Raw genomic sequence first — 25,833 nt, 5'->3', positions numbered from 1 at the left:
TGCGTTTTATATTGTATCACATTGTCAGTGTGATCGAGGGGGTTTTTTATGCCTCTGTGATAACCTACTCAGGCTAAGGTTGTCCTGATTTCTGGCAGGGTACATTTGTGAGGTGGTGGCTATGTTTCAGACTAGAACATCATTAATTCTGTTACTTAGGCGCCTTTTTTTTTTTTTTTTTACATATACTCTGACATAAAGTATTTTTTTTTTCAGTTTGAAGATCTAGAATCTTCTCTAAAGGATGGCAATATTACTAAAGAATCAGCAGATGCAGCTTTTGTTGAGGTAAAAAGATAAATAGAAATTGTCTAAGCAATTTAAGGCAGTATTTCAGGAAAATGCTATGCACGTTAAAAACTTAATTGCTTTGTGAGTATTGGTTTGCTAATCCTGCATTACTGAAAATAGCACAGAAGAGAAACTAAGAAAAGTTTTTGTAATAGTTGAATTACAACAAGAATGGAAACAAAATGATTGATATTAGATTAAATGACATTTTACGGAATATTTAATTACTTAAACAGTAAACGATTCCTGTTTCTAGCAGAGAGAACACTGCATTAAACACGTTCACATGTGATTCAATTCAAGTTTATTTTATTAGCTACTGGAGCAGTTTAAAATTACCAGTGCTTTTAAGTGAGAGTCACACATAAGGAGAGAATAGCTTCATGTTCTAAGTAATACAAAAAAAATCAGATGTAGTTACATTGTTTGTATCCCCCAAGCTTGTATTTGTAAGAGTTCCAAAAAAATGAAACAAATACATCATAGGCTATATAACATCAAATCCACTATATAAAAAACAGATGGATTTATTTTGTTCTGCCACTCAGACCATATAAATCTAGTTCTTATAGGCTTTGTTAGCATACAAGAGTCTAGAGTACCTTGAGATTTATCCTTGATATTGTGATGTTTGATAAATGTACTTTGTCATTTTGTATTAAAATGATATTTAAAACATTTATATTCTTCCTACGTAGTTAATGTCATGTGTCTTGTGTTAACTGTCAAAACAACTTGATTTAGGAAACGCATGAAAAACTGAACAAGTCAAACTCAGAACTCAACCAGGAAATTGCAAATCTAGAAAAAGAACTGGAAGAAGAAAAATCTAAGCAGTCAGAAATTGATAACTTGGTGAGAATAAAAATAATCCTGTTTTTGTTGCTCTTACTCTTAATTTTTCTTTTATTATTATTATTATTCCTATGGGATTATACTGTCTGTTATATTGTCTTATTGTCTATGGGGAAGACAACCTATTCTTTGTTTTTTTTGTTTGTTTGTTCGTTTGTTTTAAAAAAAACTATATTTTCACTTTTGTGTCTCCTCAAACACCCTGTGCCATGCTGGAAAAATAACACCCATGTGAGAAAATGTTCAGAAAAAGAACTCTCTTCCCTAATTTGGCAGTAGCAACCTTCTCAGTTTGAAAATCAAAGTAACTTTAGTAATTGCCTGGACTTTTTCAGTTAAATCTGTGGAAGAAGCTATATAAAAAACTAATATTTTTCAGGTGGCTGAAATTGAGGAGAGATTGGAGTCTTTAGAGAATGAAGCAAGATCTGTTCAATCACAAGTTGATGAGGTATGTCCGATTTTTGTCATTTGTTTTCAAATTCCATAACTTCTCTATTTTCCATGTAGTTACATTTTCAAAATTTTGTCGATTAAGGGTGCAGAATTAATGTGCTCTGTAAACTAAGAGACATGCTAAGGCTTCTTTCTTCTGTGCGATTTGACTTAGCAACTTTTAATTTCATATAGTGATTGGCATTTAGTGGGGAGTACATTGTCTTTTCTTTACCCTTTTAATCCACAATGATACAGTGTTGCAAAACTTCAATCAACAAAAGGCTGTTGAAACTGTGGGGAAAAATGTGAGAATGTATATATAGTAAGGATAGAAAAGTTAAGAATGAGTACAGTAATACCATGGTGATCTTACTTGTTGTATCTTCATTTATACTGTTGAAACAATACTTCTTTCTTTCAATGTAGGCCAAGTCCACCCTAAAAGTGTATCAGATTAATACAGAGAGACTCAAGACATCTGTTCAAGATGCAGTAGATGAAAACTGCCATCTCCAGGAAAGTGAGAAACAAGTAGGTTCTTCCTAGTTAAATTCCTTAGAATTTTATATTTTCTTCCAGTGCTGTGTAAACATGACTTCTGTAAGGAGCTCATCCTCCATCTCTGTGTTAGTATTCCTTGAGTGTTCTAGTAAATGGAATGAGGCAGACGATATGCCTTTAAAATGAAGTTCTGTTGGAAAAACTTTGACAAAGTTAGTCCTTTATTATTAAAACCCAAACAAAACTAATTGTAAAAAAACATCCAGAAAGATCAGTGAAAAAGAGAGCAAGTAAGTAATGTGGGACTGATAAGAATTTTGCTGAGATCAGGAAGAAAGCAGAGAGATTTGAGCAAGTCTCCAGCTAGGATCCTCTGCATTGGCAGAGAGCAAATGCTTTTATTTGATACAGACAACAGACAAAAATGAAGAAATTGCAGTGTATGCAAAAGACAGGTAGCAAACTATTGTAGTATCACTATGAACAAATTAGTGGAAAGTCATGAAGATACAGAAAGGACTGTTACTTTGCAAACTAGCTGTTTTCCTTCATGTCGTAGCTAGATCACGGAATGGTTTGGGTTGGAAGGGACCTTAAACCCCATCCAGTTCCAACCCCCCTGCCATGGGCAGGATCACCTCCCACTAGACTAGGTTGCCCAAAGCCCCATCCAGCCTGGCCTTGAACCCCAGCCTGCCCCCCAGGGATGGGGCAGCCACAGCTTCTCTGGGCAACCTGTTCCAGTGCCTCACCACTCTCATAGTATTTCTTCTTCATATGTAATCTAAATCTTCCCCCTTTTAGTTCAAAGCCATTACCCCTTGTCCTGTCGCTACACCCCCCTGACAAAGAGTCCTTCCCCAGCTTTCTTGTAGGCCCCCTTTAGGTACCAGAAGGCCTTTATATGGTCTCCTTTTGGCCTTTTCTTATCCAGGCTGAACAACCCCAACTCTCTCAGCCTGTCTTCATAGGAGAGGCATTCCAGCCCTCAGATCACGAGAACAGATCCCAAAGAATGCTGGTTATTTTAAAAACTGTTCAAAGTATGCAGTTGTCATTCAGTGCAGTAACTAGTTTTACAATGAAATTATTCTATAATATTCTATAACTTCAAAAAAAAAAATCTCAGAACATTAAATGTTACATGGAGTGTTTCATTTTTATGGATATGTGCATCTTTTCCTGCCTGACAGATGATCTCTTTGTTTTTGTTGTCTGAATTGCATCAGGTTACCCACCTTGCAGAACTAGAGGCACAGGACTTTTGGTTTTGTCCTTTTCTATTGAAATGTCTTTTATATCAAAATTACCAATTGAAGGGGTAAAAAAAAAATTGGAAATAGAAAATTTACTGTTGGAGGAACATTCCAATTCTGCACAACTCTGTTCTCAGTAAAACTTTTTAGAAAGGATGTATGTTTGGTTTCACCAAAAAAAAAAAAAAAAAAAGAAAAGGGAAGCAAAAGATGATAGAATTATATTACAGACTGAGTGGAGAAACAGTAGATTTTGGTTTTATCACTGTGATTAAGTTGCTTAAAATTTGCTTTCTTTCAAGAGTCTTTTTTGTCAAATCTTCACATAAATTTCAGGGAGAGGGATGTGTCTATAATCTCAGTGCTTTATTTCAAATGTGACAGTGTACTTAGATGAATTTGGAGAAGTAGAACTCAAAGTCTCAACAGAGTTGTGTGTTTTGGTTTTGTTTTGTTTTTTTCCTGGTAAATTCTTGGTTTTAGACAGAAATAATCTATTTCTTTTTGTGAAAAGAGTATTCTTTTTTTCCTCCACTTAAAAATAGGGCTTACAATAAGGTAGTACTGAGTGCTACTGAGTTCTCTACATTTTATAAGCAATAATTTTCTATCAAGCAAGCCCAGGAAATAATCGGGAAAAACAGTCCCCAGGATGTAAATAACTTGTCAGGTTCCTAGATAAATAATTTTTTTTGTATTCCTTCAGATAAAATAATTTAGGTATAGTAGTTCCTTAACCACATTGTTTAGGATGAATTCCTGCACTTTGTCATTAACTGAGCTTTGTTGCAGTGTTCAGTCATTTGAGAACACTTGTATGTGTTGTGTTTTGCTCTGCTTTTTAGTGGGTAAAGAACCTGGAAAGAGTTGATAGGACCTGATATCTGCTTTGTTTGTGTTTTCTTTTATGAGGTGATTGCAAGCATGTAAATTAGTTTACTGTGTTAGAAGATCTATATCCCTTTTTTCTTTTTTCTTTTTTTTTTTTGAAAGATGGAATTTCACTTATGCTCAAAAGGTAACAAAGATGTTATTTGTTTACAGAAATTAGAGTGCTTTCTTCCTCTGTCCATTGGCACTAATGGGTCGTAATCTTCTGGCACATCATAGCTTAACTGTTATAACAGATGTGCTCTCTCGGATTGATGTGTCAGAGAAAGGATTGGGCCTTTTAGTTTGAACAAGGGAACTGTTAATGAACTCAAACTTACTGCTTTATGTGCTTTTTTTCCCCCTTCATTAGGAACATCAGAAATAAATGCTGCTTTAGCTCATTGCAAATCCTTTCTTGTAATTCTTACAGGTATATAAAGTCAGGTCAATTTATTCTCTCTTTGGCTTCATGTAGAAGGACTCTCTTAAGGTTTAGTTTCCCTTTGAGGAATGACTTTTCACTATAAACATAGTTGCCTGTGTATGTCCTCTGAGCAGCATTAGCAAAGAGTGTTTTTGTTTTATCTGTAATTTCTAGTTTGCCTGATGCTACAAATTCATATGTGGCTTTTACTGCTTGAAAGGTGCAGTTGTGTGCCAAGTGGTGTTCATCCAATTCTAGTCACATACTTTGTTTTACACCTTTATTTTATCTTTGATAACAAGTGTTCAGGCTTGTTTGTCTACTTGCATGGCAGTTCCCCTGTTTAACTCCCATTTTCTGGTTTTATTTTTAGTATAACTTTCACTTAAGTTTTTGTTGCTCAACCTAGCATTCCTTTCTGTACACTCACTGCTTTTAAATTGGTTGCCTGCTGTACAACTTTGAACAATATTCTTTTGACATTCTCTTAAAACAAATATTTCCCATGTTTTTATACTGTATGTTTTGTCTTTAAAACTTGCATGCATATAATTTTATTCTTACAATGTGAAGGCATGGTTTACTTAGCTAATTTATTCCAGTGTTTTTAATAAATTAAGTGCTTACATGTGCTCATTGCTTTACTATTGTAAAGTACTTCCGTGAAATGAGATTTTACTGGGGAAAATCTATCAAATGTAACCTTGGAATTTGCCTGTTGTTTAGTTAACCACAATGACAAAGATACATACTATTAAGTAATGATTACATGCAGTTGCCGTGACTTTCATTAATGGGAAAGCTCTTTTTAAAATAAAATTTTAAAATGTCATTAAGAAACATGGAGGAGAGCAAGGGAGATAGTGAAAATGTACAAGTCTTGTGAATTTTAAGCAGCTGTCTGAAAAGCTTCCAGATTGTCCTTACCTCGCCGACCTCTCCTAGTGTGAGAAGACAGGTATAATTTCAAAAGTATATGTGCATCTTGGGGAAGGAATCTTCTCCCCTCTGTCCACTCCTCCCCAATGTTCATAATTGTTTGTCACACAAATTGTCACTTTTTATATGCACTGCTGTTGTCACAGCGTGATTTTGAGTGAAATAGTAAATGAACTGTTTTGCTATTTTTTAAAAGTTCTAACAACTAATTACAAGAGAGTTATTGTAGCTATATCAATGGGACAACAGCGTAGAAGTCTTATTTTTGAATCTTGAGACTTTGTCTTGTACTCTCTCCTTGTTTAATTCATATTGGTGGATGAGAGGTTAAAATTCTGCTTTTTTGTTTGTAGATAATATGAATAACAGGCTGAAGTGCTATTCATCCTTGGTTCTTTGTTACTATGAATAATCACAATAACCTAGTATTTCTCTTTTTAGCTTTTAAAAGAAGCTGAAGGATGGGATGAACGATTTAGTGAACTAAATGAACAAACAAAAATGTTTGAATCATCTAAAACAGATATAGAAGACGTATTGAAAAATAAAGAGAGTCAAGTCAAGGTAAATTACGATTGGTAGCACTGAATCATATTATTCAGTCTGATGCTAACCATTAAGTTTCGAGAAGATATAACAAACTCTCCTTTTCTTAATACGTGTTAAGCTGTTTTTTTGTTTGATGTGTCCATCCTCGAATGTCTCCTTTCCTGCTAAGCCCTTTGAAAAGCCTACTTACTTGAGCATCTGAGGAATCTTTGCTAGGGCATACCTGTTGACCTGCAGGTATATGCTTTAATGGGAAGAGTAATGTCAGACACTTAGAGTCCTATAGATGAGGCTCTCCTAATCTGCTAAGGGAAATAAATTATATTTAGAAATCCTGGAAATCCTGCAATGCTAACCTCGTTCTCATGTTTGTATTTATTTTACAATTTGTTTTGTAAAATAAGTTTTACAAAATAAATTGCAAATAAAAACAAAATAAATTTTGTGTTGTGTGGGCTTTTTCTTAGTCGCTGACACAGTATTTGCTGAAGATGAAAGACTGGAGTTCAGCCATCAGAGATGATGATGACACTGAAGATGATCACTGGGACACTGATATAAAGGGTGAAACAGAAAATGGAGAACATTTAGGTATGATACGTTTTAATAGATGTTTTAAAAATAGAGAAGCAACAAAATTTCAGGAAAGTAGAAAGATCAGCTTTTCAAAAAACGGGTTTTTAAAACTCACACAATTTTATTCATGTCAGACAGTTAACTGATGCTTGGAAACCCCTGGAATAACAGCCTGTGCTACCAAAGGGTAACGTGGGTATAGATAAAAGTCTATGCATTGTCATGGGGAAATGTAAAGAGTGCTCAGTCTCTTGCAGGATGCGTTGGCAATGATTTTCAGACATTTGTAGATAGAAATGTTGCTTTGGTTTCTTTCCAAAGCTCTTCCAAGCAGTAGCCCTGTAGGTCCATAGAGCCTAATTTCTGTTTCCTTGTCCTTACGCAGCTGTTGCAAGCAGTGTAGTAGCACTGGGGATAGAGATATAGGTCCTCTCAAAACAGCAGCACAAAAGAGCCTTTCCTCCTCTTGATTCTTGCTGCAGGTTCTTTTTTGTTGTTGCTGATTGTACAGTAGGGCACAGCCCAGTAAGTCCTACAACATGTGTTCACCATCTCACTCTTAAGTGCATTCTGAGCCTATTTAGAAAACAGGCAAGCCCTCGATTTAAACTATGCCTATCAAGGCATGTTGGGGATTGCATTTTTTATAAGAACAAAGTAAAACAATATATTTGAGTAGTAAGCTCTGTCACAAACCTTTTTCTGCCTTTTATGTGACGTATTCTATTCTGTCCATCAGATGATCAGCAAAAACGAACTGTAAAGAAATTGATCTATGCTGCGAAGGTACGTGACTTTAAGAAACTTGTGGATGGAAGGGTGGGGAGACTAAATGGAATATGTGCAATTTCTTATGGTAAGTTTACGTGCATATAGATGTGTGTGCACTTAAGAGTATCAAAACCCAACATTTTTTGATATTTAATTAAATATTTTTGCATGCAAACAGTTTCTAATAATCTTAAGTTCCTTTTTTTTTTTTTTTTTCATTTTGACTGTAGTTAAATGCTTGTTTAAAGACCATGGAAACAGAAAGAGATCAAATGTATTCGAAATTGTCTGATGAAAACAAAGCCAAAGGAGAACTTACAGGTAATGAAATGATGTTACAGGCTGTCTTATTTTGACTAAAAACTGAATTAAGTTTATATTAATAGATCTAGTCGATGTTTAAAATGCCTGTTGGAGTTGCTTAGCTAATTTAAATATTTGATTTTAGAGGTAAAGCAATCAAAATTTAGTGATTTATATTTAGTTATAAAACACCATTTGCAAATTTTATTGTAGTCTGTTAGAGTACAGAAGTTACATAATCTTAAAATAAGTGAGCAAAGTGTTGTTAATAAATATATAATACCTTTACATAAATGCTGGACATAAAACAGTGGGGTTCTACTCTAAATTTTAAAACTATATATTAAAATTTGTAGTTTAGTTGTAGTGGGTGGAAGCTGAATAATTAGTAAAATCTAAAATACTGCATTTAGAGAATCAAAGCTAGAAGTATTTTTCTCTATTTTTTCCTTTGTTGTGTAGGCCACACTGAATTAAAATTTATAAAATGAAAGCACTGCCACTTCAATTAAAAAAGTCTGTAACTACCAATTGGTTTTATAGATAACAGCCAGCAGAATAGCCATCATTTTTGAATATACTGTGCTTTGTTATTTGAATGATGATATGCTCTATAAAACTGTATTTTTTTAATGCTTGAGGGTCATTTAGCCTGATTCCTTATGCTGGCGCATTTTCCAAATTGATTTTAACTCTATCCCGTAAAGGTATTCTAGCTTACTTGAAGTTTTATATCTCTTTTGAAAAGAGGCATAAGAACAGTAGATAGGAAAGGAAACAGGACTGATTTTAATTTGGATAGATAACAAATCTGAGTTATTCCTTCAGGCTACTGGGCAAGGCTTTGTGTGGCTAAACCTGCAATATGATGGTAACGATTTTACTCTTCTGGAGTGGAATAATTACAATAATAAAAGCTCCAAATTAAAATTGCGAATTATAAAACTGCAGAGCCTAGAGAAGCTTTGCCATTTAGAGGGAAAACAAAGACTAGGCATTTGCTCAGAGGTGCACTTAGTAGAGAGAATAATGTTGGCTTCTCATGAAAGGACCAACAATGTTTCTCAATTTTTATAATTTACTGAAATGTATTAATACATATTACTGCATACATCATTAATGTAGTAGCAGAGGCTTCTACAGACTTTTTCTGTCCTAAAATGTTACAAATGTTTTAATTTTGTAAACTGTACATTGCTCGCAATATAATTATCTCTAAATTTGACAGAGCGTATAGAAAACCTCCAAAGTGAACAAGTTTCCTTGCAGTCTGAAAATGAACGCTTTGAAAGTGAAGTTCAAAAGCTTCAGCAGAAACTCAAAGTAATGACTGAGCTTTATCAAGAAAATGAAATGAAGCTACACAGGTACTGTTGGTTCTTCACTTTTATATTCAATCCTTACTGTTTGAGATTTCACACTTTTTGATTTGGGTGGCTGAAAATGATTGGAAATTTGAATACTGCTTTCCAGAGTTTCCTGAAGTAGGTAGTAGAAAGACCCTGTTACGTTGCACCTTCATGTGCATTTATGATCACAGTAAGTTTATACTAATTGTTTCCATGGAAGTAGTGGTATTTTAGTTTATGACTTTAAGTACAAGAAAAAAAGATAACATGAGAAGTAACAAATCTTTAATCTGTGATATAAGGTGGGTTAAGTTGGAAAGCTTGACTTCTAAATGAAGGTATGTTATAATACATCTATTAAATTTGTTGAAAGATAATCAGTAGCTTCTTTAACTGTGGGGTCTATTTTATATAGTAAAGGGAGCTACTAATGTCTGTGGTAGAGGGGCGCTATATGTAAAACTAAGCTAAGAGTTAAAATGTGGACAGCTATTATCAGTGAGCAACGTAGAACCTGTGTGAATTTGGCTTTCCTCACCAACAAAGATGCAATGTGAAGGTTGTGCATCTGTCTCCCAGTAAGGATGACAGTAGGTAACGGGACTTGCTGACCAAAATCAAATACAGAAAGAACTGGGGGTCCAGTTGATTGGGATGGGATGGAGCATGTAATAACCCAGAAGTGTGTGTGTCTGGCTGTGGTGGGATAAGGAGGGAATCATTTTAAGGCACAAATTTACATTTTTACTAGCCAGAAATTATTTTTTTAAGGAGCAAATATAATCTTGAAGGCAGCAAGAGAAGCAGAACAAGTCTTGATTTTGTACTGAGCAATATGCAGGATGTTTCTCAAGTGTTGCTTTCAATAATAATCTGCTTTGTAGTTTATGTGTAATACATAGGTGACTGTCATCTTCATAGATGCAGCAAAACCCCAAATCCACTACATTAACATTTGATTTTTAAATAGGAGGAGGGATAGAAAGGAACCTAATGGAAAGAAGTTACTTAAAGATACCATGCTGAAGTTTAGCAAATATATGCTTCTTATCAAAGACTACAAGAGACAAAAAGGAGTGGAGAGAAGCTGTTGTGGTGGAGATAGTACTAATATCTTCTTTTATTCAGCTAATGGGACATCTTTTAAATAGTTATTGAAATAGCACTGAAAGATAGCATACTTCTGTGTCTGGTTGTCTATTTGTACATTTCTGCAAATATTTCCATTTGCAATACTAACTCCCTAAGGCAGTAATATTTTGTAAAAGGAAAGCTTGAGTTTTTGGGAGCTTAAATTGTCCTCCAAACTGTTTTTAGGAATAGTGATAACGCTTCATTAAAAACAAAGCAAAAAAAATGAACTGAATAAGGTCATAAAAACTAGTTCTGTTTATGCTGTTTTATGTTACCTTTAGAGTTCTTTATCTGGATAAATATCATCTACACATCGTTCCTAAATAACTTGAGAATTTTTTCTTGGACTGACTACAGAATTGTTGACTTAAAATTAAGCCTAGTTTGTCAATTTTCTTAAAGGAAACTGACTGTAGAAGAGAGAGAACGCCTACAAAAAGAAGAAAAGCTCTCTAAAGTAGATGAAAAAATTAATCATGCTGCTGAAGAACTAAACAGCTACAGGTAATTATGAATTTTACTATTATGACTTCTTTTAAAGTGAACAAAATGCAGTAGAGAATAAGAACACCAGCTTAAGTGAATGTGTTTTCTTCCAGATTCTTTGGTTTACTTTTGTGTGTTGTTATATGCTAGTAGGTGTGATAATACGTACTATTTAAGTTTCTGTTTTATGAAAAAATATAAAAGTTAAAATGAAAATAGAAGACCACTGAGAACTTTTCCATTAGAATGCTTTTGTATTGAAATGTTAGCTTTAACGGAATGGTAGAAGTGGGTCTCTATCTAGTTCCCTTTAGTGAACAGATTATAAATTAAAAAAAAAAAAAAAAAAGAGAATGCTGTGAAATAAATAAAACATTCAGCTTTCCCATAGATCTGAACATATTTGTTGTCTAGTTTTAGTATTCTATTTCTGTATCTCTAAGCTTTTAAATGGTATTACTGTGATGTGGGAATATTTTCTGTAACTGTTTTGTAACTGTTTTGCATTACACTAGCTATGTACATATGTTCTTCTTCAGTAGCTTCTTGAACTACAGCATAATTCTTTGATTTGTAATGTGTATTTCCCAGCTTCCTTCAATGTTTAAGGGAGTATTGACACTGAAGTGAATGATGCGGATCAGCAATGCTTCCTGAGGAACTGATTAATCTTTCTCTGGAATGTGAAGCCCTTGTGGACATTTTTCAGTATTAATTTAGGAATACAGAATTCACTCTGATTTACTCAGAATGTATCTTTGGCCCACCTGCTGAGAGGGTGCAGAACCTAGAAAGGCTGTGCACCAAGCAGCTGGCAACTAGGTGGCATCGTATTTCCTGTGGTCTTGAAATAACCTTAGTGCAAGTACCTGTCCCCCAGAACTGACTGCTAAACTGTAACAGCATGAGGTTCTAGCCATGTTAGTACAATTGCTGAGCTGGGTAAAGCAGGCTGTTAGGGCATGCTGTAGGGTGATATCCTTCATACGGGAAACATACCACAGACCACTGAACAGTTGGGGAGTGGTTGACTAAGGATCATGTGGTACACAAAAATGACAGTAGCAATGGGAATTCTAGGCTTTAGGTGATGATACTTTCTTCTAGATACATCTTTTTTTTTTAAAAAAAAAAATTATACCTTGTGTTAACCATTGTGTTTACCACATTTAAAATTATTTTCCTCGGAATTTTATTACAGTGTCATAAATCCTATTTTTGTTACAGACAGCGAGCAAAAGATCTCGAAGAGGAGTTAGAAAGAACCATTCGTTCTTACCAGAATCAGGTATGTCTTAGTGTTACTTGGCATTGATGCCAAGTAGAGATGGATGTTAATGCAACTGAAATACTACTTTCTACTAGGTTGTTATACTGAATTTGGCTTGTTCTTTTGTTTTGTTTTTCTGCTTGTCTTTGTTACCTGTTTTCTGTGGACTTGTTCTCTTAGTAGAGATCATTAACTTTATTAAAAAGTAAGTTCAGTTTAAGTTTACAAGTCTCATAATAATTTACCTACGCATTACATTTATGAATGAGAGCATATACTCAATCTTAAGTTTTCTTTTTCAGATGACTAGTGAACTTCAGTAACGATCTAACAAATGTCTTTTTTCACAGATTACTTCACATGAGAAAAAAGCTCATGATAATTGGGTAAGTTCCAAACACTAAATTTTCTTAATTCTATATGTCAACTACTGTCTCCCTTTTCAGTGGTTTGAATAGCTTGCTCTATCACTTCTAAATTTGTTATTAAAAACAGATCATCAAAATTAACCTGTTACCTTTAAACCTACTGATTTCTTGCAGAAATACCAAAAAGCATGTTAAAAATACTTCTGTCATAGAACAGTTGCAATAGTTAAGCTGAGTGAGCTCTGAGCTCAGTGGAATTGAATACTACAATGTTGTTTGCTATTAGCACTAAATCTGCTTGAATAACATGTTGCCATTTAACAAGTGCGTGGCATTTTGCTAATAATAAAAGCATGTGGCCTTGCTTTGGTGCCATTTTAATATTTTTCCTGGATGCACTCCACTCTTTTTATCTGCTAATAGAAGACGTTATGTCCTGTGAGAACACTATGTTCCGTTAACAGCTTCCTAAGAATGTTGCTACAAAATGCATTTTTTTTTTACCTTTTTTTCCAAACAGGAAACTTTAAAATGTCTCCTGACTAATACATTCTTCAGTTTCGCAGAATGGTCTGTATGAGATAGTCCTGTTAAAAGTTATGGCACTTCATTGTCATAATATTGCAGATCTGAATTGTATTATTTTAAAATAAAACTTGCATATGTAAAATTGGAGATTTTAAATCTTGTACGTGTTCTGTAGATGCTTCAAAGCAGCTATAGTCAAAGAATTTAATTCCTGCAGTTTTAAGGATCCGCAGGAAAACTGTATTGTTTCCCAAAAAAATTGGGTAGTAGAACTGCTAGTGTCATTTGGTGACGTGTGAGGCTGTTTCCTGTGCTTCATGCATGAGTCATACGTCATGAAAATACAATCTGAACACTTCAGAAAGATGTATTGGATCTAGGAGCTGTCACATTTATGAAGCATTTAATTAATAAACAGCAATATCTAAGCATCTGATTTTTGTCCTCCTTGAAAGCTGACAGCCCGAGCAGCTGAAAGACACCTCAATGACATAAGAAAAGAAAATGCACATAACAGACAAAAGTAAGTGCAGTCCTGATCTGACTCTAAACAAATGTGATTTGGAATGTAAGTATGTTTTGGATTTATGCAATTTGGTATTTTCTAGACATATGTTAATCAATGGTGAACAAGAGAGAAGAGAGCAATGCTTCGTTGTAGCTCTGAATGAGGGGGAGTCATTTGAGGATTCTTGTAATGATATTATGCAAGAAAAAATGAACTATGTGAAGTATTGAAATATTTCAGAAAAGAAACAGAAATGTAGGTCTAGAACTCCAGCGTTTTGATGGTACTGTTTTTTTAATAGGCATTTATTAACCAGAAGTCATGATTACTAAATAATCTTGCAGTTGTTTAACTCAGAAATTAATACTGAGCTAACAGTTGAAGTGTGTAAGGGGGGAACCTTTAGATGTACAGCTAACATCTGAAGTGCAACATAGAGTACTCATGAGAATAGCGTTGTGCCTAGGAGTTAGGACATCTAACATACCACTTCAGCTTCTGAATTACAGCTTAAATGCACTAGCATAGAGAAATACTTCAAGGAATTCTTGTATTCAGAGTTCTTTGATAGCTTGTCTTTTTTATTTAGGGAATGAAATACTTTTGTCTATTAGCCAGTTTAGTAGAAATGTTACTAGTAAGCAGTGCAGCCCAGTAACATTTTTGCGCTTCTTTTTTTGTTGTTTATTTACAGATTAACTGAAGCAGAATTTAAACTTGACCTTTTAGAAAAAGATCCATATGCTCTTGATGTTCCAGTTAGACCGTTTGGAAGAGGTACAGTGTTGAACTGTAAAATAGACTCTAATTGTTCTGGTTTTGTTTCCCAAGACAGCACATATGTAGTCGTTTGAAAACTATCCTGGCCATGTGTATGTAGTAATCATTAAAAAAAAAAAAAAAAAAAGTTACTCTAGGTCATGTCAAGTATTTTGTTGAAACTAAGAGCGTTGGCATTATTGCAGCATTAATGAGAGGAGAGGGGGAATATGACACACATGGTAACTGGAACACAGTTCTTGTTTCACTTATACGATTTAGTTTTAAACTTCACCTGAGAAGTTAATTACTTTATACAGTTTGCTGAACTAAGTATTGTGAACTTGAGCATTTTGTTTTAACTGTTCCAGAGCATTCCCCATATGGACCCTCACCAATGGGCCGGCCTTCATCTGAAACAAGAGCTTTTCTTTCCCCTCCAACTTTATTGGAGGGTCCTTTAAGGCTTTCACCTATGCTTCCAGGTGGAGGAGGAGGAAGAGGTACAATTCTTAAACTTGAAAACCTATCTATTCTGGATTTCTCTCTCCTCTGCTATAAATCTGTCACACCTTTTCCTCTTGCTGGTGACAAAAAGTATTAAAACCACGAATTCAGTACAAACAGGTCCTCGGACAAACTCTTCCTGTTTTTCAAGTTGTTTCTAAAGCTGTCTAGTGTATACCAGCACAACGGAAAGTTTTGTTGGTACTACTGGATTAGTCAGTAGATTGCTTTCAGAAGCATAAATTGAGAAAAGTGAAAAGCCAAATTTAGTCTTGTTTTATTTTTTATTTTTTTTGGACAAATGCAGTTCTGCTGAAATAAACTTTTGATTTTAAGGTAAACAAGTTAATTAGTTTTCTCAGGAAAGAATGTTGATACTTCTCATTTGTCTGAAGATGGAGAGAGAAGAAAGGGAGTTACCTACATTGACAACAACATGAGACAGTTTTACTGAGTTATGAAAAATGTTTCTGTAGGAAGTTTCTGATTCAGTAATGTTTTCCTCCCCCTAGTTTCTAAATTTAAGGTAGTCATTGTACGTGGAGGCAGTTTCATCCCTACTGAGAACAGCAGGGTAAATGTAAAAAAGAGTAGAATGTAAAGTTTGAGAAGTAGGTGAAAGAAAGCCATAGTGTCAAGGCTGATAAGGGAAGGAAATAATATTCCTTTGTAATTTTTAAAATGGAAACAGTGTTGATGAATGTTAGAGTAAGGTTCAGCATCTGTTACAGGTAACGAAGAAGCTACTATTTAACTTCATACCGCTGTTAAATCTGTTGGTACCTATATTTGTTTCACAGGAAATGTGTCTAAATATATCTCATCTATAAGGATGTCACTAATCAACATTGATTTTTAAAAGACTATTTATTTACTTTAATTCTTTGTAAGTGGTATACCCAGTTGCATATGAAAGTTGATCCACATTCTAAGCCAAAAAAAAACAAACTGAGATCAAGTGTTCAGCCATAGCGCACACACCACACGCAGATAAAATCACCTATTTGACCACTGCTTACTTGAATAGAGACAGTATGAAATTGAGATGTCATACGGATCTTTAATATTATAACTGAGCTGTTACTGGTGTGTAAGAGTTAAAACTGGATTTCAAAATGCACTCTTAGCAAGGAAAGAAATTATGCAAAGACATTACTGTTCACTTTACAATGGAGCACTAATCTAACTTGGGAAGGTTAAACAACTGATGTGTTTAGTCAATGCTAACTACAGAGCAATTATAGTGCTTATCTCACTTTGCACTAGATAGAAAATGGCTTCAAATTCTAACTTTGATTTTAGGGTAGGGAATTAGAGAATGATACTAGAATTCTGCATTTATGTCAATTTTAGACCAAATCTTACTTTAAAGGAAACTTGCAATCTGAAGTCACTTGCTGTCACATTTTCTCTTCTACTTGCTTTTATGTTGACCTGGTCTTTTCTAATTTTTTTTTCTTGATTAAAGAGTTAGAATGAATGAGAATAGTCTTGAATGTAATGCAAATATTTTTATCAATGAGGTTGTTAACTTTGAGTGCTAATTTTTAAATTGATGAAGTCTTGTTAATGACAGTTATTTTAGTGCTAAGAATAACACTTATCATGAAGGCACCATTTTTTTTTTACTTAAATGAACTAAAACTCTTAAAATGGTTACCAAAAAAATCAGGTACTGTAGTTTATGCTCCCGTTGAACGATTTTTTTTTCATTCCAAACAAACCTTTCAACACTTCTAGTAAGTCGTCATCAGCAAACAGCTGGAGATTCCTGGGGAGCTGTGCACCTCTCTTATCTTGAAAGTGTTGGTATTGCGTGATATATTTTATTGTTTTCAGGCTTAATGAAGAAAGATATATAATGTAGGATTTGCAAACCAGAGTAAATAGCTATCTGATTTCTTCAATTAGGATCCAGAGGACCAGGATCTACTGTCATGTATGAAGCTAGTAATGAAAGAGGAGAACTGAGTTCTGATAGATTACCTGATCCCCACAGACCACCATCAGATACTGGATCCCTGTCTCCTCCCTGGGACAGAGAACGCAGGATAATTCTGCCTCCACCAGGTATAGAAATCTGCTTAGCTACTGGAATAATGGAGTTTCTCACTTGCAACATAAATATATATATATTTTTTTTTTGCTTAGCAATATGAGGTGTTTTCTAGGAATTGCATGTGCAGTCACACTGAAAAGGTTTTTAAAATAGTAGGGTTTTATCCCCTTCAGTTCATTTGCGCTTTTTCTGTGTTGTCTTTTAAATGTATGTTGATAATAGCAGCGCATTATCAGCTGCTTAGTTTCATCATTTCACTAGGGGCTTATTTAGTGCATCAAAAGACCTGTCTAGGCTGGATGATGAATGAGAGATCTGAGAAAGTCATAATTTTTAACGGTACATTAGCCTTAAAAAAAGAAATCCTAAAAGCTGATGTTGAAAGATACTATTTTTTTTAATGTTTCTGCCAATAGTAGGGGAACACCATGGGACAGTCATCCTGACTTAAAATGCACTGTTTAGTACTTATTTTCACACTGATATTGCCTCTTCCATAAATAACAACAGGAACAAAATAAGTCATAGCTCTCACTTCAGCTAAACGTGTTATGCATCATCACTCAAGGAAGACATAGATAAATTGAAGAGGATACTGATGTTTCTGAAGTAAACTGTACGGGGGGGGAAACAACCTTCCTGTGTACTTGTAATAAAGAATCAAAAATACTACAAGTTAAAACAACAACAAAAAACAACTCACAGCTGAATATACTTCAGCTTTCAGATGCAGCAAGCTATTGTAGCTGCTGTGCATCTGTACGTAAGTCTCATCATAAAACTCAAAGTCCACTCAGGATGCAGTTTTCCATTTGTCAGCTCTCATCTATTTACAGAATACTGCAGTCCTGTTTTCTTGTCTAGAGCTGTGTTCTTATCCCATCCTTGCCCGGGATCTGACTAATACAGTTTGCTTTGTAGCTGCATAATTGCTAGATTCAATGCAAGGAAATGAGAAATGCAGCAGAGTGGTAAGAAATGTTATGGGAAACAGCACTCTTACATTAATTAGCATGGCATAAAAGGTACAGTAACTTATTTTGACATTGGCCTTCGTTGCTATGATGAATCCTTGTTTCAAGGTCACTTATGTAATCACAACATAAAGAATGCTACTGTATGTTAAACCAAAAATCAATGAGCTTTCTCTTTTGCAGCTCCTGAAACATCAGTTTACTACAAATGTAAGCTGTAGTATATGAAGGTGGGATTCCTATGGTCTGTTTTGTTTTTTAAATTCTAGGGTTGTTTGCCCACCCTAGTTAATACTAACTTTGAATATTTACAAGAGCATAAGATATCCAGATAATTCTGCTGATATAAAATTATGTGAAATGAGGTAATAAATCTTCAGCTACCTGTTTTGTGACTTTTTTGTTTTCAATGATAGGTGAGCCCTATTCTGATCCAGTTCTTCCTCCTCGAAGACAAGAAAGATTTTTCCCTAATCCTCCAAATACTGGAAGACTTTCTGGACCAGCAGAGCTACGAACATACAACGTGCAGGCTTTTGATAAAACAGGTGGGAATTGGTTTACCTGGCTTCCATGACACGATCAGGTGAAGAATCTCACTATAGGGTGACCATATGTGCTAAGCCATGGGAGGAGGGCAGTTTGATAGCTACCTCAGGCCTGATACGTTCCACTGTGCAGAAACATTTTAATACCTGCTGGCTTTGATGCAGTCTTTCACTATTATCAGCAATAACAGTTTCTTCTGTTGGGTGGATGGGATCCAGTGAATGGTAACCCTGAGGTATTTTCATTGTCCACCTTCACTGTTCTGGGTGTTAACCATTCAGACGTGGCCTTCCATATCTTGTGGCTCCTCCCATGAAGCTCAACACAGCGTTAAAGTTTCACAAACCCTTACTTGCATTTCTGTGTCATTTTTGATAAAGTTAGAGTAAATGAAACTGAAAGAATAACAGCGACATTTTCAAGTATTCACTGGCTTTGAGTACTGAAGTAGAAGGTCCTGCAGCCTCCTCCTTCAAACTGTTTATAATACTTGGAGCTTTTTGTAGTTCACAGTGCAGTTGCCCATCGATTTCATCACGTTTCATTGTCTCATTACCATTTAAAATGGGCCAATTTTGTAAATTCTTGTTTGTGACACTGAGCAACACACAGAAGCTCAGAGACAAAGTTATGGTGACTTATACCTTATCACTAACAATTTAAGAGCTCAGAGTCTTAATACTCATTAAACAGTTTTCATCATTATTTAATGCCTAGTAAGTGACATGTCTGAGTCATCAGGAATAATGAAACCTTTAAACTCTTGACAGAAACCGTGCCAGACAGTGTTCAGGTACACATGTGATTAGTAGTAAGTTACCATCTTTGTTGCTCAGTTCCTGGCAGTAGGAGAGAAAACCTTTGTTTACTTGGTGTCATAATGTCAGAGTGCTGAATTCTGTTTTGGGTTAAAGGTTCAGGTTTTAGAGGGAATTGTTCTCTACTGGAAAATTCTGTACAATTTTGTTCCTTTACAGCCACTCACCTTCCTACCACACCCCCAAGCCTCTCTGTTTCACTTCTGCTTTCTACTTCTTTGTATTCCATTGGGGAATTCCATTGCTTTCTTCAAACTGCCTGGTTCCTGACTGAAGGACAGGAGAGGCATGTGGTCTTTGCACTCGTTTCTTGCATTCATTTTAACCCATTTATTTAGCTGTTAAAAAAAAAAAAAAAAAAAAAAAAAAACTGCTTTTAAAAGAAAAAAAAATGTATGCTCTTCTTGGGCAGTTCAGAACCAACTTAATGGAAACAGTGTTTTGGATAACCTTGCTGCCAGCATTTACACGTCATTAAGCACTTGTGAATGTTGATTTTAGAGGCATATAATTTCACTAAACTTGGGTATTTGTAAACATAAAAATAAAACCAATACACCATCTGATTTCTGAAGAGCAGCATCTTGCAGTAGTGGAATCCAGGCTCCAACTCAAATTGAATTAATTACGATTTCTCAGCAAGATGAACAAAATGTTATTTTCTGTGAGCAAGATAATCTGCATTTTCCTAAGCTGAGGTGGGTAACTCCAAAAATTTGAGGCAGGTACCTGGAGAGCAGGAAACTTTTTGTCAAAGGGTTAAGGTTTGACAGATTGTGAGCAACTTAACAGTAGCTAAAATGGAAAGTGTTTTGCAACCTAAGTATCAAGGAACGAATATTCTCTGCATGACATCAGCTACTAAAACGCTTCAGATTGTTAAGTAACAGTATTTCTAACATAAGCAACATAGGCCTGCTTGAAATGACACCATTTAGGTTTTGGGAACGGACACTTCTGTTTATTGAGAAAAGAGCTTTATTGCTTAAAGAAGAAGAGATGCAATGAAATCTGCCACTTGTTAGCAGTACTGTTCTGGTCTTATGCTTTTTATTATTAGTGTCTTTGTTCATGCTGAAGTTTAAGGAAGCAGTATTTTTCAAATCTCGAAGAGTTGTTTTTCGTTGTTGGTGGTTGGTTTGGATTGTTTTGAAGACTGGAGTATGTTTAGTGTGTATCACTAATATATTTATATCCACTCCGATTCTCCTCTGACAATTCAATATTTGTTTCTAAAAGATAATTGTTCTCTGGGGGTAGGTAGAGGTAAAAACACTGAAGTTCATATTTTTCTTGTCATTTATAAAGTGAGTACATCAGTAGGAAAATGCATCTGTAACTACTAAGAAAAACATTCTAAAATGGGAGAAAAAATTATTTGCATACAAGAAACTTGAGTAAAAGCTATAGGCTGCGTATATTCATGTGCAACTTGTACATAGGTTAGCAGAAATGTTCAAGCACAGCTTTGTGTTTCTGTTTTCTTTCAGTCTGCCTGCACAATAATTGCTTCATACAGCAGTATATTTATTTTTCTTGCCTGTATCTTCTGATTTAAGACAAAATGCTGGTGGTGGGGAGGTGGAGGTCAATGTTGAATAACTTGTTTAACTTTGCATACAGATGGACAAACATCTTCAGAAAATAGCCCACGGACAGAACCAAGCGGAAATGGGATGAAAGATCATTCTAGTCTTTCTGTAAGTAGCTAAACAGAAACTCAATCTAAAGATCTTTAACTTTTTGCAAAATACATAGGAAAGTTTGTCTGTAGTACTTGGTCATGTGTTACATTGCACTGTACAGTCCAAATCATCAAATTGAATGTAGGCTTTCATCAAAGCAGGTGCTGTCTTTTGAGTTAATTTTGAGATGTTGCTACTGTAATCCCTGTTGAAAATTAGTTACAGCCTGAAAGGTGAAGCTAATGCACAGAGGTAGCCTGCTCAGGGTTATGCTGTTCGGAGTTAGCTTTTAGCTAGTTCTAGTGACAGTCTGCTTCAAAACGGACCTGATGGGATTGAAGATGCTCCCTCTCCTTACCTCTTTCCCTAAGCTAACTTTCTGTTTTCATTGTGCTACAGGACTCACTGCCTGATCAGCCACTGGCCTCTGAAAGTGAAGCAGTCAGCTCAGGGTTTGCTCCTCCACCCTTCCCTCCCCTCAGACCTCCCTTAATGCCTATGGATCCTAGAGGACCTTTCATGAGACGAGGACCTCCTTTTCCTCCCCCTCCTCCTGCTGGCATGTACGGACCACGTGAATGTTTTCCAGTACGAGACTTTGGGCCACCACGCCCTCCGATGCCAAGTAGGTAACTCTAGGTAGCATTTACTTCAAGCTAATGACCGTGAGTGCTTTGGTCAGGTAGTGAGTTACCACACTGGGTGAACGCTTAAATCGTTACCTGCACATACTGCTCCTCAGTTCAGCTGTAGGGAGCGTCTGTGTGATGAAGGTGGTGGTGTATATTTTCTTGTTCACAGTTGCTCACAGTGATAATGCTTTTACAAATATTACCTTTGGACAGTAGCATACAAACATTGTTCAGCACCTGAAGGGTTCCTTTTCTCAGGTAGTAAAGCAAGTAGGTACGAGGTTGCATCGTACATAAATCTTAGTATGATAAATCTTTAAACTCCCTATCTTTAAGGTATGCTAATGTCCATACAGAGGCATGCATTCATGACATACCTGAGGGCTTCTTCCTGGCTCTTGTTGTTCTGTGACTGACCTGTGAAGAACTGAGCTCTTTATCCCCCACAGCATCTGTGAGGTGTGACAGTAAAGGGCTACCAGATCAGACCCCCCATCAGACTGAAGGTGGTGGTGGCCACAGCAACCCCTTAACAGGCAGTAACTTGGCTACTGCCATGAGCCTGTCACAAAATCACTATTGAGAAAAATATCACTTTGTACTTCCCTTCCTAGCATCTTTGTCTCACCAGAGCACCTCATCTAACGTAGCTCTAATTTGTGACTTCTATTTCGGGAGGCTGTTGCTGAGCAATAAGATGCGTAGGGTAAAGGAGCAGGTGTGTGTGCACACTGATTGTTATTAACTGGGCTACTCTCCTTGTCTCACAGTGAGAAATCCTTTCCCAATGAGATCTTTTCCTCACTATCCGCCTCAACGACCTGGATTCTTGCCTCCACCACCACCTCCTGAAAATAGAATTGAGCCACCTCAGTCAAATACAGCAGCTGTAGAACAAACGGAACCACAGCAAGAGACCTGACAGTCACTTGAGCACTGTGCTGAACCATTTCTGTACTCTGCTAATGGCATTTTCCCTTACATTAAGTAACCACTGTTACTTAGGTATATATATGAACTACTTTGCTCAAATTGAAGCTTAATAGAAGAGTCTCAGGATAGTATTTTGTAAATAAAGAATGAAATATAACTATGAATATTGTGAATAAGTGATTTCCATTGTACAGTAGTCATTTTAAATTAAGTATTTCTAATTTGAGTAATCTCTTCAGAGGTGTATAAAATTGAATCATGAATCATTTTAAGAGTCCAGCTGCTTTGTGCTTGTCTAGCTGTACAGGGAATCTTTGCATGCCAAAAGTGAAGCTTGCTTTATGAGTAGAATGTGGAAAAAAAATTGAAACAATAAATGTCTACTGAAGATGATGCAATAATGCTTCCCTTGCAAGTTCACTGTTACCATGGTACTATAGAAGTAGTTGAGGAAGTGAAGAGGAGCTAATATCTGTTAATGACCTCAGAGGTAGCCTTTGAGCTGAAAAAAAAAGTTTACAAAGTGGCCATTACCCTGATGACTGTTGCAGGAAGGAAGGGGAAGAAATGTAGAGCAACTCACCTGACTATTGAGAACTGATAGTATAGGATAGTCCTGTTTTGTTGCCCCCCCCCCCCTTTTTTTTTTTTTTTTTTTACAACTGTATGTGATGCTTCAGCACCACCAGGCTATTGCCTTTAGAGATGCCTAGCCACAGCAAATTGAAGTCCTTAGTTATTATGGCTTTTGTTTGCTTTTTTACTGTCTCACCACAAATACAATTAATAGTGTTTAGATCTTAATATTGCCATTGGGGAAGGTGCATGGGACAAAAAAAAAACCACACCAAGTCTCCAGTCCTCACTCTTTCAGCTCTCCAACTCTGGAGAACCATCACTATTTATCAACAAAATGGCTGTACAGGGTAACAGGAGACTTATGTAACCATGCTCATCCTAACACATTACAGATAATTACGAGAGCAAGGAAAAGATACAATTCCTTTCTTGTCTGAAGCAAGCAAAGAAGCAAGTACACCCAGTAGACTTCACAAAAGTAAAGCAACAAAAGTAGTCAAGAATATGCTGCTAGGGCAAACGTGCATTTAAAACAAGCTCAGACATATAGAAGCATTGTAGAAGCTAGAAAAAGATTTTAAACAAGTGCCCACACACAGTTTGTAGTGTGTGCTAGGCTTCACAAAGCAAGCAGAATCAAAAAAAAAAAAAGAAAGCAAACTGCAGAATTGATAATTTTGTGTCTAGAAGTTTGGTATGTCATTTAGTTCTCCTCATTCCTATTTGTTTCTTGCCCTGTGATAGCAGCTGTTGAAGCAGACCCAATCTCTGCAGCCAGGGCACAGGCATTTGGGTGAGATCTGGACAGAGCCTCACTCCATTTTTACCTACCAAACACTCTAAAGACTTCTGCTGGAAGCTGCTGGCTGCTCCTGTCAGTTTGTTTTGTTTGAGACCAGCATGCTTCAACTTAAAAACCACATAATTACTCACAACGCAGTCATTTGGTACAGAACCCTTTAAAAAAAAAGACAGAAGGAAACTGTTTTTAGACAAGCCTCCAGTTACAGTAGCAGCAGCAGGCAGTTCAACTGCCATCCCCCCCTTCGCACACACAAAACACAGTTTTTAAATATAAACTTAGCATGTATACTTGTTCTACTCTCACAAGCCACAACACCCCATAATTGGAAGTTACCAAAAAGCTCCAGAACACTGCTTTGTAACTGCTTAGATCATGCCTGCCAGCTGAGCTTTTCTTTTTGCAGCTCAATACTCCTCTTAACCTTATTTCCCCATTCTTGTTTCAGCTGCAGAACTCTTCCACAGCTCCTTAGTGCCCTTTCTTCCTAGTTTAGTCAGAGGTATTTAGATAAGCCTTCGTACTTAAGCTAGTCACCAACAAATTCTGGCAACTGCTACTTTAAAGGCTCGTGTATGTTGAAATTTTTAACGCTGTTCAGTTTAGCTCAGCTGTTGCATCACTTTTAGCCAATGATTTGCCTCTGGAGTCTCCAGGTTTGCCTGCAAGAATTAACCAGGACCATACAAGAAACCATTGCGTATACGCAGTTTTTACCCCCACCCTTACGTCAGCCCCTAGAACTGGAACAGCAAACTACCAGCTTGACCCTGTACGTAGAAAATGGTTGATAGCACAGAGGCACTTAGTTCAATACTACTACCACAAGACCTCACTACACACACTTTAAGGGTTGGAAACTACTTACAAATATAACTAAATTTTCTGAACAAGTACTATATTTTATCTGTATAGGCTAAATATTTGTTCTAGCTTATAATCAAGGTAACTGTCTTCAAAATGTAATTCCTCCACCAAAACACCGGACTCTGAGCCCACGGTGACATTGGGAGCTGCAGGCACACTGAAAGTTAACTGAACCAAGATAATGCAGGACAAGCGTGGACTACAGCATCCTGCAGACAGAACGGAATAATTTCAGGAATTTTTTCCAATAACAGCCCAGCAATAGGTACAATAGGTATGCAACAGGACGTAGGGCAAAGTAGCCCATCAAATAGGTTACAGAAGCTTGACTGAGCAGGATCAAGCAAGTGTGTATGCAGGGAAGCCCCTGCTTCCCCCTACAGAGAAAAAGCAATCCAGCTTTAACAACTGAAGGCTTGTGTTCCAAGCTCCTGCTGCTAAATGTAGAATGAAGCAAGACTGACATAGCTGTCTTTTCAGGAACAACAAAGGGAAACAAGTTCCATTTGGGATTATGCAAATTCAAAGCAATTCCACACAGTTTGTAAGACCCCACTCCAAAGGCAAGTGTGTTTTCCACATGAGGACTGCCTAATTCCCCTAACACTTGATTGTAAACTGCTTCAGTTCGAATCCCTTCATCCCAATATCACTAATTCAAATTACTGTTAAAAATGCCACCACCAACAGCTTTTATTAATTTCTAAGAAACAGAACAGTTACGTGAGCATTTATTTAACCTGCTCGAGGTACGTTTCACTCATGCCTTACTGGACTCCCTATACTTGGGAAGCAAAGTTTCATTGCAGTAGTCTGTGTGTTTTAAGTATATAGAATCTGCCCCTGAAACACAAACCTCATCCATTCTTTAGACTTGCTTCAAAGTGGATGTACTAACATCCAGTACTCACACTGGGCACCCACAGAGATGGCCTGTTTTAAAGAGTGGGAGGCCTGAACACCCCTGTACCATAGCCAGGGCGGCTGTTTTTCCTGCCCCCACCTGACCTTTCAATATTAAGTTAATTAAAAACACAGCAGAAAAGAGGCCATATGAAAAAGAAAAATGCATTTAGATAACAAAAGTAAACAAGTTACTTCCCAGCTGAGGTAAATCACGCAGCTATCCATAGAAACACCATAGTCTGCAGAGGTAGACAGAGGTAGAATTAACATCCTGCAACTCTGTTTAAACCACAGGATGCAACATATTTAGGAAGTTGCATGGAAATGGCCAGAAATGGGGTCAC

General features: G+C 36.3%; 1 protein-coding gene and 1 long non-coding RNA gene across 5 annotated transcripts in view; one reads left to right on the top strand and one right to left on the bottom strand.

Moving 5' to 3' along the window:
• MIA2 (MIA SH3 domain ER export factor 2) overlaps nt 1–22,753 on the top strand; it is a 34,369-nt gene extending 11,616 nt beyond the window's left edge. For 3 of the 4 annotated variants that reach the window (XM_035327989.1, XM_035327992.1, XM_035327991.1), the window contains 20 exons: nt 217–288; nt 1,036–1,146; nt 1,526–1,597; nt 2,011–2,115; nt 6,019–6,141; nt 6,594–6,717; nt 7,442–7,488; nt 7,704–7,794; nt 9,005–9,143; nt 10,662–10,763; nt 11,973–12,033; nt 12,366–12,401; nt 13,367–13,434; nt 14,114–14,196; nt 14,550–14,681; nt 16,597–16,755; nt 18,135–18,266; nt 20,709–20,785; nt 21,170–21,395; nt 22,173–22,753. In XM_035327989.1, coding sequence (XP_035183880.1) covers nt 217–288; nt 1,036–1,146; nt 1,526–1,597; nt 2,011–2,115; nt 6,019–6,141; nt 6,594–6,717; nt 7,442–7,488; nt 7,704–7,794; nt 9,005–9,143; nt 10,662–10,763; nt 11,973–12,033; nt 12,366–12,401; nt 13,367–13,434; nt 14,114–14,196; nt 14,550–14,681; nt 16,597–16,755; nt 18,135–18,266; nt 20,709–20,785; nt 21,170–21,395; nt 22,173–22,324 — 2,112 coding nt within the window. In that variant the 3' untranslated portion in view covers nt 22,325–22,753. The remainder of the gene's footprint in view (nt 1–216; nt 289–1,035; nt 1,147–1,525; nt 1,598–2,010; nt 2,116–6,018; nt 6,142–6,593; nt 6,718–7,441; nt 7,489–7,703; nt 7,795–9,004; nt 9,144–10,661; nt 10,764–11,972; nt 12,034–12,365; nt 12,402–13,366; nt 13,435–14,113; nt 14,197–14,549; nt 14,682–16,596; nt 16,756–18,134; nt 18,267–20,708; nt 20,786–21,169; nt 21,396–22,172) is intronic. The other variant, XM_035327990.1, reaches the window with a different exon arrangement.
• Nucleotides 20,622–21,297, bottom strand: LOC118167984. The gene is made up of 2 exons (XR_004751320.1): nt 21,168–21,297; nt 20,622–20,783 (listed from the first exon to the last, which is right to left on the bottom strand). It is a non-coding gene; the product is annotated as an uncharacterized LOC118167984 (long non-coding RNA).
• Nucleotides 22,754–25,833: the final 3,080 nt, after the last annotated feature.

The sequence above is a fragment of the Oxyura jamaicensis genome, chromosome 5 (genome assembly GCF_011077185.1).
Source record: "Oxyura jamaicensis isolate SHBP4307 breed ruddy duck chromosome 5, BPBGC_Ojam_1.0, whole genome shotgun sequence".
In the NCBI taxonomy this organism is placed as follows: Eukaryota; Metazoa; Chordata; class Aves; order Anseriformes; family Anatidae; genus Oxyura; species Oxyura jamaicensis.
This window is presented reverse-complemented; position numbering and strand designations above follow the sequence as displayed.